Source organism: Pseudophryne corroboree, chromosome 4 (genome assembly GCF_028390025.1).
Source record: "Pseudophryne corroboree isolate aPseCor3 chromosome 4, aPseCor3.hap2, whole genome shotgun sequence".
Taxonomy (NCBI): Eukaryota; Metazoa; Chordata; class Amphibia; order Anura; family Myobatrachidae; genus Pseudophryne; species Pseudophryne corroboree.
In genome coordinates, this window is record NC_086447.1 from 149,770,418 (window position 1) to 149,788,025 (window position 17,608).

A 17,608-nucleotide genomic window follows, 5' to 3' on the forward strand; every position below is an offset into this window, starting at 1 on the left:
AGCTTTTTCCGATAATCGTAGCGATTGAGATATGGGGAATTAAGCTTAGTAATCAAGGAATTGTTTTCTGGTGCGACAACCTAGGGGTAGTTCAGGCGATTAATAACCAGAAGACCTCATGCTCGCATGCGCTGAGGTTGCTGAGACATTTAACTTTAAGGTGTCTGCAGAGAAACATTGAATTAAATGCTAAGCATATGCCCGGGGTTGAGAATGAGATAGCGGATGCTTTGTCTCCTTTTCAATGGGACAGATTTAGGAGATTAGCTCCATCAGCTAAGGTGAATAGTTTGTCATGTCCTGATTTTGTATGGCAGATCATCAAGCCGGCATGAAGGCATTGGCGTTGAAAGCACTGGCCCCTGGAACGTTGAGAGCTTATTCTGCAGCTTGGGGTGATTGGCAGGAGTACATGGCCTCCAGTGGTAGGGGTAAGAGTTGGCAGGATGCGATTTTAGAGTTCGTATGGTTATGGCACGAGAGAGGTCGTTCCAAGGCGACGATGTCAAGCGCTTTAGCAGGAATATTTTATTTTTCGCGCTTGGAAGGTTTAATAGATCCCACTAAATCATTTATTCTTACAAGGGCTTTGAGAGGATGGGCTAAGGAGCAGTTAAGATTTAGCGATGATCGTAGACCAATTGATATAGGTCTTTTGAAAGATTTGGTAACTGCGGTTTCAGGCATTGCTTTAGGCGATTATGAAACAAATCTTTTTAGCTTAGCATTCGTATTAGCATTTTTCGGTGCTTTAAGGATAGGAGAATTAGTGGCAAAGAGTAAAAGGTCAACAGAGACGGGTATTATGGCAGGGAATGTTGTTATTAAAAGAGATATGATGCTTGTTAAAATTCAGCGTTCTAAAATGGATCAGCTAGGAAAAGGTAAATGGATCTCTGTTCCTGCGCATCCGGAGTCGAGTATTTGCCCAGTAAAATTGGCAGAGATTTATTGCCAAAATCGTCCAAGTGGGGGGAGGCAATGGTTGGTTCATAGGGATCTTATTCCTTTATCGAGATTTCAGTTTACCAGCGTTTTAAAAAAATGCTTGATAGCATTGGATCTTCCATTAGAACAATACGGGACGCATTCGTTTAGAATAGGAGCAGCGACTTGTGCAGCAGCGGCAGGTTCTTCGGGTGAGGAAATTAAGCGTTTAGGGCGTTGGAAGTCGGATGCTTATAAGGTTTACATCCGCGGAGATAAGTTGCGTTAAAGCGAAGCTTCCTGCGAGTTTGTTATTTGGGAATCTCAGGGCCTTAAGCTACCCGCCGTTAAAGGGGGTTTGGAGTTCTTTTCACCTTTTTCCTCACAAAACGATTGAGGTTTGGTGTTGTTCACCTCCATCTGGGTCACCCAAATAGCTAAGTTTTCCCTTTCCCTGCGAAATTTAAAAGGAATTTATGTTATTAAACAAATCATTTCATTTACCTTTTATTACAGGTTTTTTGACATTATCAAGCCGGGTGTGGATTGTAGGTCATTCTTATGTCTATTGGGCCAGTAGGCATCAAGTGGCTAAGTCATTCCCTTTCGATATTAGGTGGATAGGTATAAGAGGTATGAGATGGAGTGGTTTATTGAGTTTACTTTCGGATTGTGAAGGCAAATGGGGTGCCCCAGATTGTTTAGTTGTGCATTTAGGCGGTAATGATTTGGGTACCTGTAAAGGTATTGAATTGATTAACGAAATGAAAAGATATTTTAATTTGGTTATGGAACGTTGGCCGCTGGTTAAGTTGTTATGGTCAGAAATTATACCACGTAGATTTTGGAGGGGCACTCAAGGTGGAGCAGCTTTGGATAGAGTGAGGAGAAAAGTTAATGCTGCAATTTCCAGGTATGTCCTTAGTTTAGGAGGTCAGGTGGTAAAGCACCCAGAGTTACGTTACGAGAAATTGGAATTGTATAGATTGGACGGGGTGCATTTGTCTAAGATGGGTATGGAACTATTTGTCACAGCCTTGGTGGATGGTTTGAAGGAAGTGTGAGGCATTTAGTTGTTGGTGGTGGCGGTATCGAAGTCTGGAAGCCCTCGAATTTGGCGGAAAGCAGTGCTCATCGGCGGCTCAATTTAGCGCAGCAGAGCTTGGCTAGCATTTCCCCTTTGAGAAAAGGCGAGTCGGTCACTACCTCAGGGGAGGACCAGGTCACCATCTTAAGGAGGGACCAGCACTGTGCTAGTTAAGGGGAGATGGTTCTACCCAAGACGGATTGCGCAAGGGGCAGAAACTCTGCCCCATTTGTTTAATGATTAAAAGTTTTTAAGCCATGGCCGAGTTGGCACTGCTTTTTTCGCCACCAGTGATTAAGATTTCTAATTCCAGATTCGAATTTAAATAAATTTGGCTGTGACCTCAATTTTCCAATCTATACAGTTGTCTGTGTCTTTATTTATTTGGTTGAAGTATTTGAGTGATGGCGTAATAATAAAACATATGGGTGACTTAAAATGAACGAAGGACTGCATAGGACAGAGAGAATATAAGCGCCCTGTTTGTTATGAAGCTGAGCTGGCTGAAACTGGTTTTTTAGTTTGCTAGTGGTGAAGAGGAGGTTAAGGCTGTCAATCAATCATTTAGCCAATGGAATTTGTTTGGTAGGCGGGGCGTTGGAGTTTATATAGGGCAGGGCTGAGGAATTCAAATCCTCTTGCCATTTTGGGATCCCACCCACCCACCCGGCAAAGGTTAATTTTTCTTAATGTCAATTAAATGTTTTTTCCCGTTGGAATATATTTTAAGAGTTATTCCAGCAAGGCGAGGCGCAGCGGGCGGAAAGCAGTGCTCATCGGCGGCTCAATTTAGCGCAGCAGAGCTTGGCTAGCATTTCCCCTTTGAGAAAAGGCGAGTCGGTCACTACCTCAGGGGAGGACCAGGTCACCATCTTAAGGAGGGACCAGCACTGTGCTAGTTAAGGGGAGATGGTTCTACCCAAGACGGATTGCGCAAGGGGCAGAAACTCTGCCCCATTTGTTTAATGATTAAAAGTTTTTAAGCCATGGCCGAGTTGGCACTGCTTTTTTCGCCACCAGTGATTAAGATTTCTAATTCCAGATTCGAATTTAAATAAATTTGGCTGTGACCTCAATTTTCCAATCTATACAGTTGTCTGTGTCTTTATTTATTTGGTTGAAGTATTTGAGTGATGGCGTAATAATAAAACATATGGGTGACTTAAAGCATAAAACCTATATTGTATCAAACAATTATGAAAAAATACCATATACTGTACATAATACAAATTATCCAAAGAGACTGAACTGAACCAAACTGAACTAATAAAGTGAATATTTTCAACCTGCAGATTGGCACTTTTATAACTGAGCCCTATATTGATAAATATATTTACATCTACAGAGATGATGCAGATTATGATATGCAACATCCACACTGCAGTTGTCAGTAACATTCTCCTAGCTTTGAGCCTAATTCAGACCTGATCGCTGTTGTGCGAATTCAAAAGGCAGACGATTATCAATTGACTGCGCATGCATATAGATCGTAATGCGCAAGCGCAAAGCCAAACTGCGTAAGAGTCCAGCGTCTTTTTAGATCGCTAGGCGTATGCAAGTTGATTGACAGGAAATGGACAGTTGGGGGTGGTAACTGGCCGTTTTCTGGGAGTGTCAGGAAAAACGCAGGTATTCCCAAGTGTTTTCAGGGAGGGTGTGTGACTTCAGCTCTGGCCCCGACCAGCCTTTTTCTATCACACTGTAGGAGTAGGTCCTGGGCTCAGGGCCGGTGCAAGGTTTCTCAGCACTCTATGCAAAACTTCAGCCTTCTGATCCCCTGCAGGGATGGAGGAGCCCAGTGAAGCTGTGACACATGACATGGGGACATAAGGGGGGCAGGAAGGGATGGAGGGACACACGATCTGGGGACATGAGGTGATTCAGGACATGGAGACATGAGAGGTAGTAGGTGACACAGGATTTAGGGACATTTGGGGGGGCACAGGACCTGGGGACGGTGCCAAAAGCCATGTAACACAAGCCATGTAAACAAGAGGGGGAGGTGGTGACACAGGACCTGGGCACATGAGGGTGGAGAGGGGTAGAAGCGGGACACAGAACCTGGGCACATGGGGGTGAGATAACACAGGCCCCCCTCCCTACCCCCTGCACAGTACACAAGCGGTGGTGGAGATGACACAGGACCTGTGGACATGAGGGTAGAGAGAGAGATAGAAGGGACACAGGACCTGGGGACATGAGTGGTAATACAAGACCTGGGGACATGAGGGGTAAGGGGTGACACAGTACCTGGGAACATGAGTGGGAGGAGGTGACACAGGACATGTACACATGAGGGGGAGGTCACACAGGACCTGGGGACATGAGGGGTAAGGGGTGACACAGTACCTGGGAACATGAGTGGGAGGAGGTGACACAGGACATGTACACATGAGGGGGAGGTCACACAGGACGTGGGGACATGAGGGGTAAGGGGTGACATAGTACCTGGGAACATGAGTGGGAGGAGGTGACACAGGACATGTACACATGAGGGGGAGGTGGTAACACAGAACCTGGAGACATGAGGGTGGAGAGTGGTAGAAGAGGGACAGCTAACCTGGGGACATGGGGGGATGACACAGGATATGGGAGGGTGATACAAGCACTGGACACATGAGGGGGAAGGGGTGACACAGTACCTGGGGACATGAGTGGGAGGGGGTGATTCAGGACATGCGCACAAGACAGGGAAATTGGGAGGAGGGACACAGAACCTAGGGACATCAGGCGGGAAATGGGACACATGAGGGGGAGAACATGACAAAGTACCTGGGCACATGATGGTGGAGAGAGGGAGAGGAGGGACATGGGACCTGAGGACATGGGGGGTGACCCAAGACCTGGACACATGAGGGGAACGGGGTGACAGTACCTGGTGACATGAGTTGGAGGAGGTGACAAGACATAGCCACAAAAGGGAGAGAGGGGGGCAGGGACACAGGCACTGGCGTTTCTATAATGGGTGCAGTGTGTGCGGTGCACACGGGACTTGAGGGGGATAACACAGGACCTGGGGACATGGGAGGGTGACAAAGGACCTGGGAATATCAGGGAGGAAGTGGGCGAGGATACAGGATTCCGCATTGAGCCGGCTTTTCAGTGTTGTATATGTTTGGGGGAAATTCTCTTCTCACCTCATATTAGTTTCTCCTCTTCTGCTCACGGCAATCTTGTGCTGTGAGGGCGGCTCCGGTCAGGTGCTGTTTAGTAATGTCTAGCAGTCGGTGCTGGCAAGAACTCAGGAGCTAATTACAGGAGATGACAGCAACAGCTGGGTACAGATTCTGCGCAAGCGCAATGGCACCATGAACCCTGCAGGGCACCTGGAAGTCTGGGTGATGTGCTGTGCTCCTCCTGGCTCTCTCACTGGCGCCTGCATGACTGTGTCAGGTCTCCATCCTCTCTTCCCGGAGCCAATCTCTATGGCTGGGAGTCACCTCTGCCTGACTCCCTGAGCAGCTGCTTAATGACACTGCCCTGCACCTGTGCCCGCCAGCGACAACCGCTGATCTAGAAGAAGGATGTCTCTCTTTCAGAGGCATCCTTCATTTTTCTACCAGGCAGCCTCAGTGGGCCGCCCCTCAGGTCCCGGCGCCCATAGGCAGCTGCCTAAAGCTGCCTAATGGAAGCACTGGCACTGCCTGGGCTATGTACAGACTGCACACACTGGAAAAAACATTTGATGGTGAGTGAGTTGTGAACGGATTTGCAGCTGTCCGGCGTTTGCAAAGCTTTTCATATGGCGTATGCAGACTTGCACGGGGTGGGTATTCACTCTGGGCGGTGACTATCTGATCGCAAACCTCTACAAACTCGCAGAGAAGTGATCAGGTCTGAATTAGGCTCTTTAGCTGCTAGCACTTCTCAGTTGTATATTGAAACATTTTAACTTTTACAAAGTAGCTAATAAACACAACTTCACAACATATAATAGTGTTGCAGTAAAAATCAGTTTAATGCTGATCATTCTTCAAGAAGAATCTTGAAAATAATGAATGTTTAGGAGTTCTGCAGCAAGGCATGAAAGCACGTGTGTACTGCTACACTATTATACGTTACATACTCTATGTTCAGGAGCTACTCTGTAAAAGCCAGATCCCTTCATTATATTAAAGCTTGCAGAAAGTTCCTAATAGCTAGATGGCGAAGTGGATGTCAAATAGCACATTATGGGCCTGTAAAACAACGCAGGCGCAGAAGAAAAAAAATTGGGGGTAATTCAGAGTTAATCGTAGTTGTGCTAAATTTAGCACATTTACGATCATTTACTCTGACATGCGTGGGGACGCCCAGCACAGAGATAGTCCGCCCCACATGTCAGGCCCCCCTCCCTACCCCCTGCACAGTACACAAGCGATGGTGGAGATGACACAGGACCTGTGGACATGAGGGTAGAGAGAGAGATAGAAGGGACACAGGACCTGGGGACATGAGTGGTAATACAAGACCTGGGGACATGAGGGGTAAGGGGTGACACAGTACCTGGGAACATGAGTGGGAGGAGGTGACACAGGACATGTACACATGAGGGGGAGGTCACACAGGACGTGGGGACATGAGGGGTAAGGGGTGACATAGTACCTGGGAACATGAGTGGGAGGAGGTGACACAGGACATGTACACATGAGGGGGAGGTGGTAACACAGAACCTGGAGACATGAGGGTGGAGAGTGGTAGAAGAGGGACAGCTAACCTGGGGACATGGGGGGATGACACAGGATATGGGAGGGTGATACAAGCACTGGACACATGAGGGGGAAGGGATGACACAGTACCTGGGGACATGAGTGGGAGGAGGTGATTCAGGACATGCGCACAAGACAGGGAAATTGGGAGGAGGGACACAGAACCTAGGGACATCAGGCGGGAAATGGGACACATGAGGGGGAGAACATGACAAAGTACCTGGGCACATGATGGTGGAGAGAGGGAGAGGAGGGACATGGGACCTGAGGACATGGGGGGTGACCCAAGACCTGGACACATGAGGGGAACGAGTAGCTCCCTACCTGCGCTCTGGCAGGGAGCTACACGCTGTGTCCCGGGTCGCAGCGTCTGTGTGTGAAGTCATGCAGCTGCCGTAGCTTGCCCCCCAACGGTCCGGTCCGCACCTCGCCAACAGCATTCTAACACCGTTAGTACGCACCCTCAATCAGGCAGAGGCGACTGCAGCCAGTGAGATGCTGATAGCATCTCACTGGGCTCCCGGGGTGCGCACGCACAGTGCGGCTGCTGCGCATGCGCACTCAACAAAGTAATCTAGACTGCGATCGCTGCCGCTGCAGCGATGCAGTCTGAATTACCCCCACTGTTTGCATGGATTCCTGCATGACATGCAATCAAGCCCTTCACGCAAGCTCTGCATTATCACTGTAAATTTTACCTTTACGAATATATTTTGCACATCTGAAATCTCCCTTTATTTGTTTTACATTCTAGCGGGAAATGCATTCTTATATAATAATAATAATAATAATAATTTTATTTATATAGCGCTCTTTCTCCAATAGGACTCAAGGCGCTTAACAGATACACAGCATAATATAGTACAGAAAAATAATGAAGTACATTTTTCATAAAATACAGAAGCATGAAGATACTAAAAGAGACACTATGGAAATGCTTGAGTAAACAGGAAAGTCTTGAGTCTACTTTTGAAGGATTCTATAGTTGGGGCCTCTCGCACTGTGCTGGGAAGTGAGTTCCATAGAGTCGGAGCCGCATGACTAAAAGCTCGACCCCCAGATGAATTACGGTAGATTCTAGGTACTGCTAAAAGTCCTTCATCTACAGATCGCAGTAATCGAGTGGGGCAGTATGGGATCAGAAGCTGTTTCAGGTACCTTGGGCCTTGGTCATGTAATGCTTTGAAACTCAGTAAGCCAATCTTGAAGAGGATTCGCCATCTTACAGGCAGCCAGTGAAGGGAGTAGAGGATGGGTGTTATGTGGCTGGAACGGGGCTGGTTGGTTAACAGCCTGGCAGCTGTGTTTTGCACCAGCTGTAAGCGTTGCAATTCTTTTGCTGGTAGACCAAGGTAGAGGGCATTACAGTAGTCTAATCGAGATGATACAAATGCATGTATGACTTTTGGCATATCATCTGAGGGAATTAGGTGCTTGATTCTGGCTATGTTCCTCAGGTGAAAGAATGAGGATTTGATTGTGGCTGATATCTGATGTTTAAGTGTCAAGCCATCATCCAGGACAACGCCAAGATTCCGCACATGATCACTGGTCTGTAATTCTGAATCCCCGAGTGTAAGTCCAGTTGGTTGGCTATGCTGCAGTCTTGACCTTTGATGTTGCGGTCGTATTATAAGGACCTCTGTTTTATCCGGGTTCAGTCGCAGCCAACTGGCGCTCATCCACTCCTGTAGTTCAGCTAGACAGCCATTCAGGGTTGCTACTGGGTTATCAGTGCCCGGAGCAAAGGACAAGTACAGTTGTGTATCATCTGCATAGCAGTGGTAGACCAGGCCATGGCGCCTGATTATTTCGCCCAATGGGAGCATGTATACTGCAAAAAGCATGGGGGATAGTATAGAACCTTGTGGGACACCACATGGCAATGGCACTGGTGGTGATGAGTATAATCCAGATGATACTCTCTGTGACCTGCCTGTGAGAAATGATTTGAACCAGTTTAGGACTGTGCCATCCAGACCACAGAAGTGTATCAGTCGCTCAATCAGAAGCCCGTGGTCCACGGTATCAAATGCTGCCGAGAGATCCAGAAGGATTAATATTGAACAGTCACCTCTGTCTTTTGCCATCAGAAGATCATTTAACACACACACCAGGGCTGTTTCAGTGCTATGTCTTCTCCTGAATCCTGATTGAAATGGATCATAAATATCATGGGTTGTCAGGCGAGTTTCCAGTTGATTTGCAACCACTTTCTCAATAACCTTTCCTAGGAAAGGAAGGTTTGATACCGGTCTGTAGTTGGACATGCAGTCGGGATCTAAATTAGGTTTTTTAAGAAGTGGTCTAACAATTGCTTCCTTTAGGGGTCCAGGAAAAATGCCTGTCTGCAAAGAGCATTGAACAATTTTTGCAAAGACAGGACCGATTATATCCGTACAACCTATTAGAAGCTTGGTTGAGGCTGGGTCCAGGCCACAGGTGGTGGGACGCAAAATCCGAGCAATTTCAGCAGTGTCCTTTACATCCACTGGGTCAAAGCTGGTCCATGAAGGCAGGTAGCTTATATTGGCAGGCTTTGTAGTTTGGCTCTCCTTTGATGGCACTGTGGATATTCCAGCCCGGATGGTGGATATTTTATCTGCAAAGAAGTTTGCAAACTCGTTGCATCTTGCTTGGGAAAGGGTCTCATCAGTCTGCAGGCATGCTGGCTTGCAAAGCATCTCCACTGTGCGGAAAAGTTGAGCTGGCCTATTGTTTGCTGCTGTGATCTCATTTGACAGGAACTGTGATTTCTTGCGAGTGATTGTCGATTGATATTCTTCGTTATGCTTTATTAGTTTTATTTTGTCATCCACTAGGTTAGTCTTCCTCCATCGTCTTTCCAGTCTACGCCCCCTTTTCTTGAGCTCACTAACACTGTTGTCGTACCATGGAGCTTGACGATGTGGTTTACGAGGTCTTATACGCACAGGGGCGATAATATCAATTGCAGCCTTAACATCCCTATTATAATAACGGACTAGGGAACAGGGATCTTCACAGGCACCCAGTATAGCAGAGAGATCCATATTTGCTGCAAGAGCCTGGGGAGTCATACCCCTCCTTGGACGGTACCTGGTCAACTCCACGGGCAGAGATCTTATTTGAGGGGTTGCAACTGAGAACCAGAGGGAGTAGTGGTCTGACCAGATGACTGGGTTTATTTTTAGGTCAGTGACTTCTAATCCAATCTGAAAGACAAGATCAAGAGTGTGACCACTTTTATGTGTGGCAGAGGGAATTATCTGTGTGAAGCCCAGACCATTCATTGTGCACAGGAGGTCTTGGCCAATGCGTGAGAGCTCATCATCCACCCATGCATTGAAATCCCCGAGGATGAGCCATCTTTGATGTTCCAGAACCAGGCCAGCAACAGTGTCTGCAATTTCTTGTAGAAATATCTTTCCATCTCCAGGTGGCCGGTAGATGAGAAGTACTCTGAAACCTAATCCTGTCGAACTCTGGGCAGCAATGCACTCAAATGAGCGAGTAATTTCAATAGGGTGGACCCTAAGTTTAAGTTCTTTTTTGAAGCAGATAGCCACCCCGCCACCCCTGCGGTCCAGTCTTGGGTTGTGGATGACAGAGTAGTTTGTTGGTACCGCAGCCTCCAATATAGGTGCTGCATTTTCGTCTAGCCAGGTCTCTGTAATACAGGCTAGATCTGCAGATTCAATAAGGTCAGCAATTGTTGCAGTCTTGTTTCTTATAGATCTGGCATTACAAAGGACTATATATGCAAAGAGTTCTATTGATGTTTGAGGTGAGCCAACTATAGGCTCCGTGAGGCAGTGCCGGCGCTACCCGCTCAGCAAAGGGATGCAGTGCAGGTAGGCGCCACAGTGGAGTGCTGAGCACTGTGTAGCAGTATGAAGACAGTCCCTTAAGTGACACATGAGCTGCCTGCATGTGCTCTTTTAGTGAGGCTGAGACCCCAGAGCAGAGCAGCGCTCGCTCTTACAAGTTAGGGGAGGTAGGAGCTGCAGCATCCGATGATAGTACTCCCCCTCCCCCACCAGGCTAGATGTTGTAGCCGCACCCACCCTCGTCTACTACAGAGCTTACAGCTGCTGCCGGCAGAGCCGGTCCTAACCAATATGATGCCCTAGGCAAGATTTTGGCTGGTGCCCCCTAGCACCACCGCTGGTTCCGCCTCTGACCTTGTACCCCCTATATTTTAAATAGGAACAGTTCGCACATTTGGCGCACAGCCCTAAAAAGGGTGTGTTTTTGCTGGCAAGGGGCATGGCCACACACTAAACCCAATTCCAATTACACCACACAGTACTGCAACTTTATTCACATATGATCATGCGATAGTGTCCATAATTCATATTACATCCCACAGTAGTATCACTTAACTTTATAAACGTTACTCCTTACAGTAGAGCCCGTTATTCACATTACATCACACTGTATTGCTCCTTATTCACATTACACCACACCCTATTGCTCTTTATTCACATTAGATGACACAGTAGTGCCCTTTCTATACGCAACGCCACATAGTAGAGCACCTTATACACATAATGCCACACATTAGTAATGCCTTTATACACAATTCCACACAGTAATGCCCCTTACACATATGAGACACATTAATGTCCATATAAACATAATGCGCCTTACACATTATGACAACCTTTATTAATGCCCTTTTACACATACAGTAATGTCCCTTACACATATGCCGCACATTATTAATGCCCTTATGCACATAATGACACACATAGTGCCCCCTACACATTTGCTGCACATTATTAGTGCCCCTATACACATAATGACACACATACAGTAGTACCCTTTTACACATATGTAGCACATTATTAATGCATTTTTACATGACACACATAATGCTCCTTACACATATTCCAAACACTACTGCACAACCAACACACTCACATGCACACAGCACTCACACTGCCACTAACACTGTGACCTCTGCCTCTGCTTGGATACAGATGTGTCCTCATAAATATTGCCTCAATGATAACGTCGGGCACACCTTTTTTATGAAAATGCATCTTATTTGCATTGCTATGTGGCTAGGATGCACAAGCAGCTTCTGCTGATTAAACTGATATGCAGCATGCCTATATTATGTGTGAGACTGTGGCTACCCGCCACAGTCTCACACATAATATAGGCATGCTGCATATCATTTTAATCAGCAGAAGCTGCTGATGCTCCTAGGCATATCAAATGCCCTAGGCAATTGCCTAGTTTGCCTATGCCTATGGCCGGCTCTGGCTGCCGGCATGTACAATCAAGCAGGGACGGGCTGGGACAAAGTACTTACCAGGTGGAGGGCACTGCTGCTTTAAAGCCACGCCCTTTCTGCGAGGGGGCGGGGCTTAGCGGGCCGCGATTGTGCGGGTAAGAGGAGGTGCACCCAGCCCGAATCTGACAGTTACTTCCAGTTTCCCTCCTCCTGCGGTTGTCACTGACATAGGGCTGGGAGACCATCATGATGACATCTCATACCCAGGAAGAGCAGCACTGCAGCCTGAGACAGGAAGCAAGAGACCCACGGCCAGCCTGTGAGAAGCAGCACTGAGTGAAGACAGGAGAAGTAGTGAGCAGGTAAGTGACAAAAGAAAGGTGAGGAGGTGTGTTAAATATGTGCTATTTATAAAAAAAATCGGGACTGTATTATATATTAGTGCACTGAGGCTGTATATATTGAGTCACATATTAGCATGCAGCATGTGGGCCCAGGAGTGGTAGGGGGGCATTGTAGAATATAAATTTTGGCGCTCTCCCTTGATTCAAACCCCACTTTCCCCCGCACGGGGAGTGCTTACCTCCAGATCCTCGCGGAGACTCCTAGTGTATTACGTTATTTTGTTGTCATAAACTTCCTTTTTAATCTTTTTTTTTCCCATTGCTATATGACTTTCTTTTGTTTTTCTTTGTACTGTCAGGATGGGTATGGTAAAAATAAGGCAATTTGTCAATCATGTTAAAGATTTGTTCACTGTATCTTTTTTTTCTTAAACTTGCTTGCAGCAAAAACTTTTATTTTTCTGTTGTAAGATGCTGTGTTTAATCATAATAGGCTTAATGTTGTCTGTAGTGGAATATGGATCTAGTTTTGGTAGGCAGTGTTGGACTGGGGCATGAAGGGCCCAATAACAGCAATGCACTTTAGAAAATACAACTTATTAGTCCTGTGCAGTATTATGTAACATTTGTATAACATATAATTCAAGTGCACAGTCTAGAACCTGATTCCTAGAGGAGGCGGAGGGCCCCCAGACAGTGGGGCCTACCGGGGGTTTCCCCTGTACCCCTGTGGGCCAGTCCAACACTGTTGGTAGGTGTTGGGCACTTACTGTAGAATGGAACTCTATGTTAAAAATAAAAACTACTGTAGTACCACTTATGAATAGATGCGCTGCAAACATTGTCTGCCCATAGCCAGGGCTGGAGCTACACAGTTTATTACACTGTCTCGAGCTGCAAAATGAAATCTTTTTTTTATTTTTTTTATTGTGAGTAATAAAACATATACTGTACAGTATATAACACCCCACCCCCTCCTTTGCACAGCCTGTGTTTGCCCCTGCCACTGTACAGGATGGTCAAGGCAAACATCAGCATCAGAGATTATCAGTGCAAAACTGCTATACTCTGGAAGGGAAGACAGGTTATTGTGGGCCTCCCATAAAGGTAATACCCCTCTGCTTGATACTAGTTATACCCTGTATCATGGGAATCTCACAATTGTGGCCCCTACTTTATTGTTATTACACAGGACAATATGGAGAAGCAAAAGCTTCTCAAATCAAAAACTATGTAACCAAACTAAGGGCCTAATTCAGACCTGATCTCTATGCTGCAAATTTGTAGAAGTCTGCGATCAGATAGTCGCTGCCCAGGGAAAGTGAAAACCCGCCCCATGCATGTGTATGCTGTGCGAGAATTCCACCAGACAGAGAACAGCTGCAAATCTGTTCGCAACTCACTCATCATCTAATGATTTTTCCAGTCTGTGCAGTCTGTAAGTAGCCCAATACTTACTCCTCCAGTGCAATACAAACAGGCTGTCGTCACACCTCAGCACCCGAAAATCCTTGGGAATGCCTACGTTTTTCCTGACACTCCCCTGAAAACGGGCAGTTACCACCAACAAATGTCCTCTTCCTGTCAATCACCTTGCAACCGCGATCGAAATTTTTGCACCATCCTGTTTCTGTTTGGCAACGCGCCTGCGCATTGCGGTGCATACACAGTCATTTAATAATTGCCTGCTGTCTGAATTTTCCCAACAGCAATCCGGTCTGAATCGGGCCCTAAGTTGGCCAAAATTTTGCATCAAATTTGATTGCTCCACCTTTTGATCACAAGTGGTACTACAGCAGTTTTTATTTTTAACATAGAGTTCCATTCTACAGTAATTGCCCAACACCTACCAACAGTGTTGGACTGGCCCACAGGGGTACAGGGGAAACCCCCGGTAGGCCCCACTGTCTAGGGGCCCTCCGCCTCCTCTAGGAATCAGGTTCCAGACTGTGCACTTGAATTATACGTTATACAAATGTTACATAATACAGCACAGGACTAAGGGGGACATGTACTAAGCAGTGATAAAAATGCAGAAGGGAGCCAGTGGAGAAGTTGCCCATGGCAACCAATCAGCTGCTCTGTATACTTTTAAAGTATGCAAATTAGAAATGTTACATCAATGCTGATTGGTTGCCTTGGGCAACTTCTCCACTGGCTCACTTCTCCACTTTTATCACTGCTTAGTACATCTCCCCCTAAGTTGTATTTTCTAAAGTGCATTGCTGTTATTGGGCCCTTCATGCCCCAGTCCAACACTGCCTACCAAAACTAGATCCACATTCCACTACAGACAACATTAAGCCTATTATGATTAAACACAGCATCTTACCATAGAAAAATAAAAGTTTTTGCTGCAAGCAAGTTTAAGAAAAAAAAGATACAGTGAACAAATCTTTAACATGATTGACAAATTGCCTTATTTTTACCATAGCCATCCTGACAGTACAAAGAAAAACAAAAGAAAGTCATATAGCAATGGGAAAAAAAAGATTAAAAAGGAAGTTTATGACAACAAAATAACGTAATACACTGTGTTCTAGAAGAGTCGCTTGAACCATTTTTACATTGTACAGATAACAGCTTTTATGAAGAATGACTTGTTTTCTTCAGGATGTTCCTTTCTCAACAATATATCTTACATGGCTCCTTGGTTTATTTACTGCATTTCTCTAGCTCAGATACACTATCACTTTTACATGTGCTCCAAAGGGACAGTCCCTGATTGAAAAACGCAAGTAGCGTCTACTAGAACCGATCACTGATACGCACTGTTTCCTTCAAGGTTACAACGGAGAGGGAGAATACAGTGTACATATGGAAATCCTGTTTTATAGAATCTGCACAAAAATACAATGCAAAAGTATTCCAGCTTGAAACGGTGGAGAGTTATGATCAGACATTCAGTGTAATAGTCATTTTTGCAAGTTTTTTGTTATTTTGACATCGTTTTTTTGTCAGGATTCCGGCTCCGGGATTTCAACTGCCAAGGTCTCGACCACCGGCATCTTGAACGCCTCCCGCCCTCTATTCTATTTCATGACTTTTTTTTAGCATTATTTAACTCTTATTCTGGGCTTATACATTACAAGTATCTGGCCAATCTGCACAAAAAGCCTAATTTAAGGTTGATTGCAAAACAACATTTTCCACTAATGGGCAAAACCATGTGCACTGCAGGTGGGGCAGATATAACATGTGCAGAGAGAGTTAGATTTGGGTGGGTTATATTGTTTCTATGCAGGGTAAATACTGGATGCTTTATTTTTACACTGCATTTTAGATTTCAGTTTGAACACACCCCACCCAAATCTAACTCTCTCTGCACATGTTATATCTGTCTCCCCTGCAGTGCACATGATTTTGACCATTAGAGGAAAATGTTAAACAGCGTTTATGTGGGCAACCGATCCAGTAATACCGTCCAGTATGTCAGTCCGATTCAATATTTTGAAAGTGTCATGTCGGCCGCATTGGGCAGTGGATGTCCTGCCACGGCTGACCGACAGACATTTTCCCTGTTCCTTCACATGGAAAGGAATGTGGAAGCTCCCTGGGGGCAGAGTGCCGATATCATGTGACATACACTGTGAGGGATCTCATAGTGTATGCGTGTGATATCTGCACTGTCAGATAAAATGCCTGTCGGTCTGACAGGCATTTTATCTGCCTGTGTATACCCGGCATTACCAATGTACCATTAGAAGAACATAAAAATTTATTTTAACTACAATCCTTGAGACTGCTTTAGTGCAGAGTACGAGTTCTCTTTATAGGATGAATCTTCCAGCCTTAGTCATCCCCTAGACAAAGTCGATAGACCAAACACTTTGTGAATGTTTACAGTCACAGCGCGCCAGAGCCCAGCAATTACTTACCGGTTCTAGTGGCACTGGTGTCCTGGTCTCCCTGCAGGTTTGCTGAGGGTGCCCAGTCAGCGGCGCCTGCTGCAGAGAGGTGTTCTGGCTGACTGCTCTCCCCTGCTGGCTTCAGCTGCTCTAGTTCTGACAGGTGGCTGTGGCTCCCGTAGGGATGCATGCATACAGATGGGTCCACCTTTATCTTGACCTTTAATAGGATTACCTGAGACTGGCCAGTCGGACTTAAATCCCCTGCTGTAATGACTTAATCCCCTGCTGTATTGTTGTATTGTATTGCAGCTGATAACAATTGATGAAAGGTTTATGTTAATAAACCATGTTGTGCCTAGGCGCTGCAAACTAGTCAAGATAACCGTGGACCCATTTGTAACTCTGTCTGTAGTTTAAAGGGCCAGTAGAGCCAAAACATGAAATCATGTTTGGAGCCAATTTGAAGTCCCATCCTGTTTAAGGAAGTCTCTGGTCACTACCCAGTGCCAGAGTATAGGCTCACATACACCATACTCCAGCATCTAGTCATTGTACATCTTTGTTCATTTCTTTACTGATTTCTGTAAACTTCCAAGTTCTCCTGTGTTCTGATCCTTGCCTGTTTCTGAACCCAAGTATCCCATCACCATCTATTCCAACTCCAGTGTATACCAGCCCCATACTTGGGAAACCAGACAGTGATCACAGAGAAGCCCAAGGCTCATGGCAGGGGTCACTGGTGAAAACCACTGCCACGTTACACTCCGCGTCTCTGTTTTGGGTGTCCTCCATTCACAAAGCAGAGGTAACCATCCAGGATTTCTCATCTTTGTTTTGGGTGTCCGCCAATCCCACAGTATGGGTCAACATCCAGGATTTCTATATGTGAGCTGCAACATTGACCTCAGAACAGCTTCTGTATGAAATTTGTCATCAGAGGATTTATTGAGAAGATGTAGGGAATAGTTACAATTTACCTGCATGGACAATTTTAGGATTTGCAATTTGACACCAAAGAAATTAGAGGGAATTGCGTATTTTTGGATACATTAAATATTACTACCCTGCTAGGAGAATTTAGGACTAATGTGATGAAACAGCTATCTATTGAGACTAGTCATTAATTTATTTGGTTGTCAATAATTTATATGGTTAATTGCCAAGTTTAATGATTTATGTTTTCTGTATGATTTATAATTAGAATTGGTCTACACCAGGGGTAGCCAACCCTGGTCCTCAAGAGCTACCAACAGTGCACATTTTTCAGGTCTCCTCTTTTAAAATGTGACAGTTTGTAATAACTACACATGTGCACCTGCCAGGTGAGCTGGAAAACGTGAACTGTTGGTAGCTCTTGAGGACCAGGGTTGGCTACCACTGGTCTGCACCCCTGCAGTGATTGGGATGAAACCAACGCAAAGTGGTTCAGTTGGATCCTGGCCAGGTTTTAGGGGGGTAAGGGTTCCGGTCGGACCTCACGGCGGAAT

General features: G+C 45.8%; 1 protein-coding gene across 1 annotated transcript; it reads left to right on the forward strand.

Moving 5' to 3' along the window:
* The first annotated feature begins 331 nt into the window (after positions 1-331).
* LOC134910860 (integrase/recombinase xerD homolog) lies at positions 332-1,216 on the forward strand. The gene has a single exon (XM_063919244.1). It carries the CDS (start codon positions 332-334, stop codon positions 1,214-1,216), a length of 885 nt encoding a protein of 294 aa, XP_063775314.1.
* Positions 1,217-17,608: the final 16,392 nt, after the last annotated feature.

Coding starts and splice junctions, on each gene's coding strand:
- LOC134910860 (XM_063919244.1), top strand. CDS start 332: ATGAAGGCATTGGCGTTGAAAGCACTGGCCCCTGGAACGTTGAGAGCT.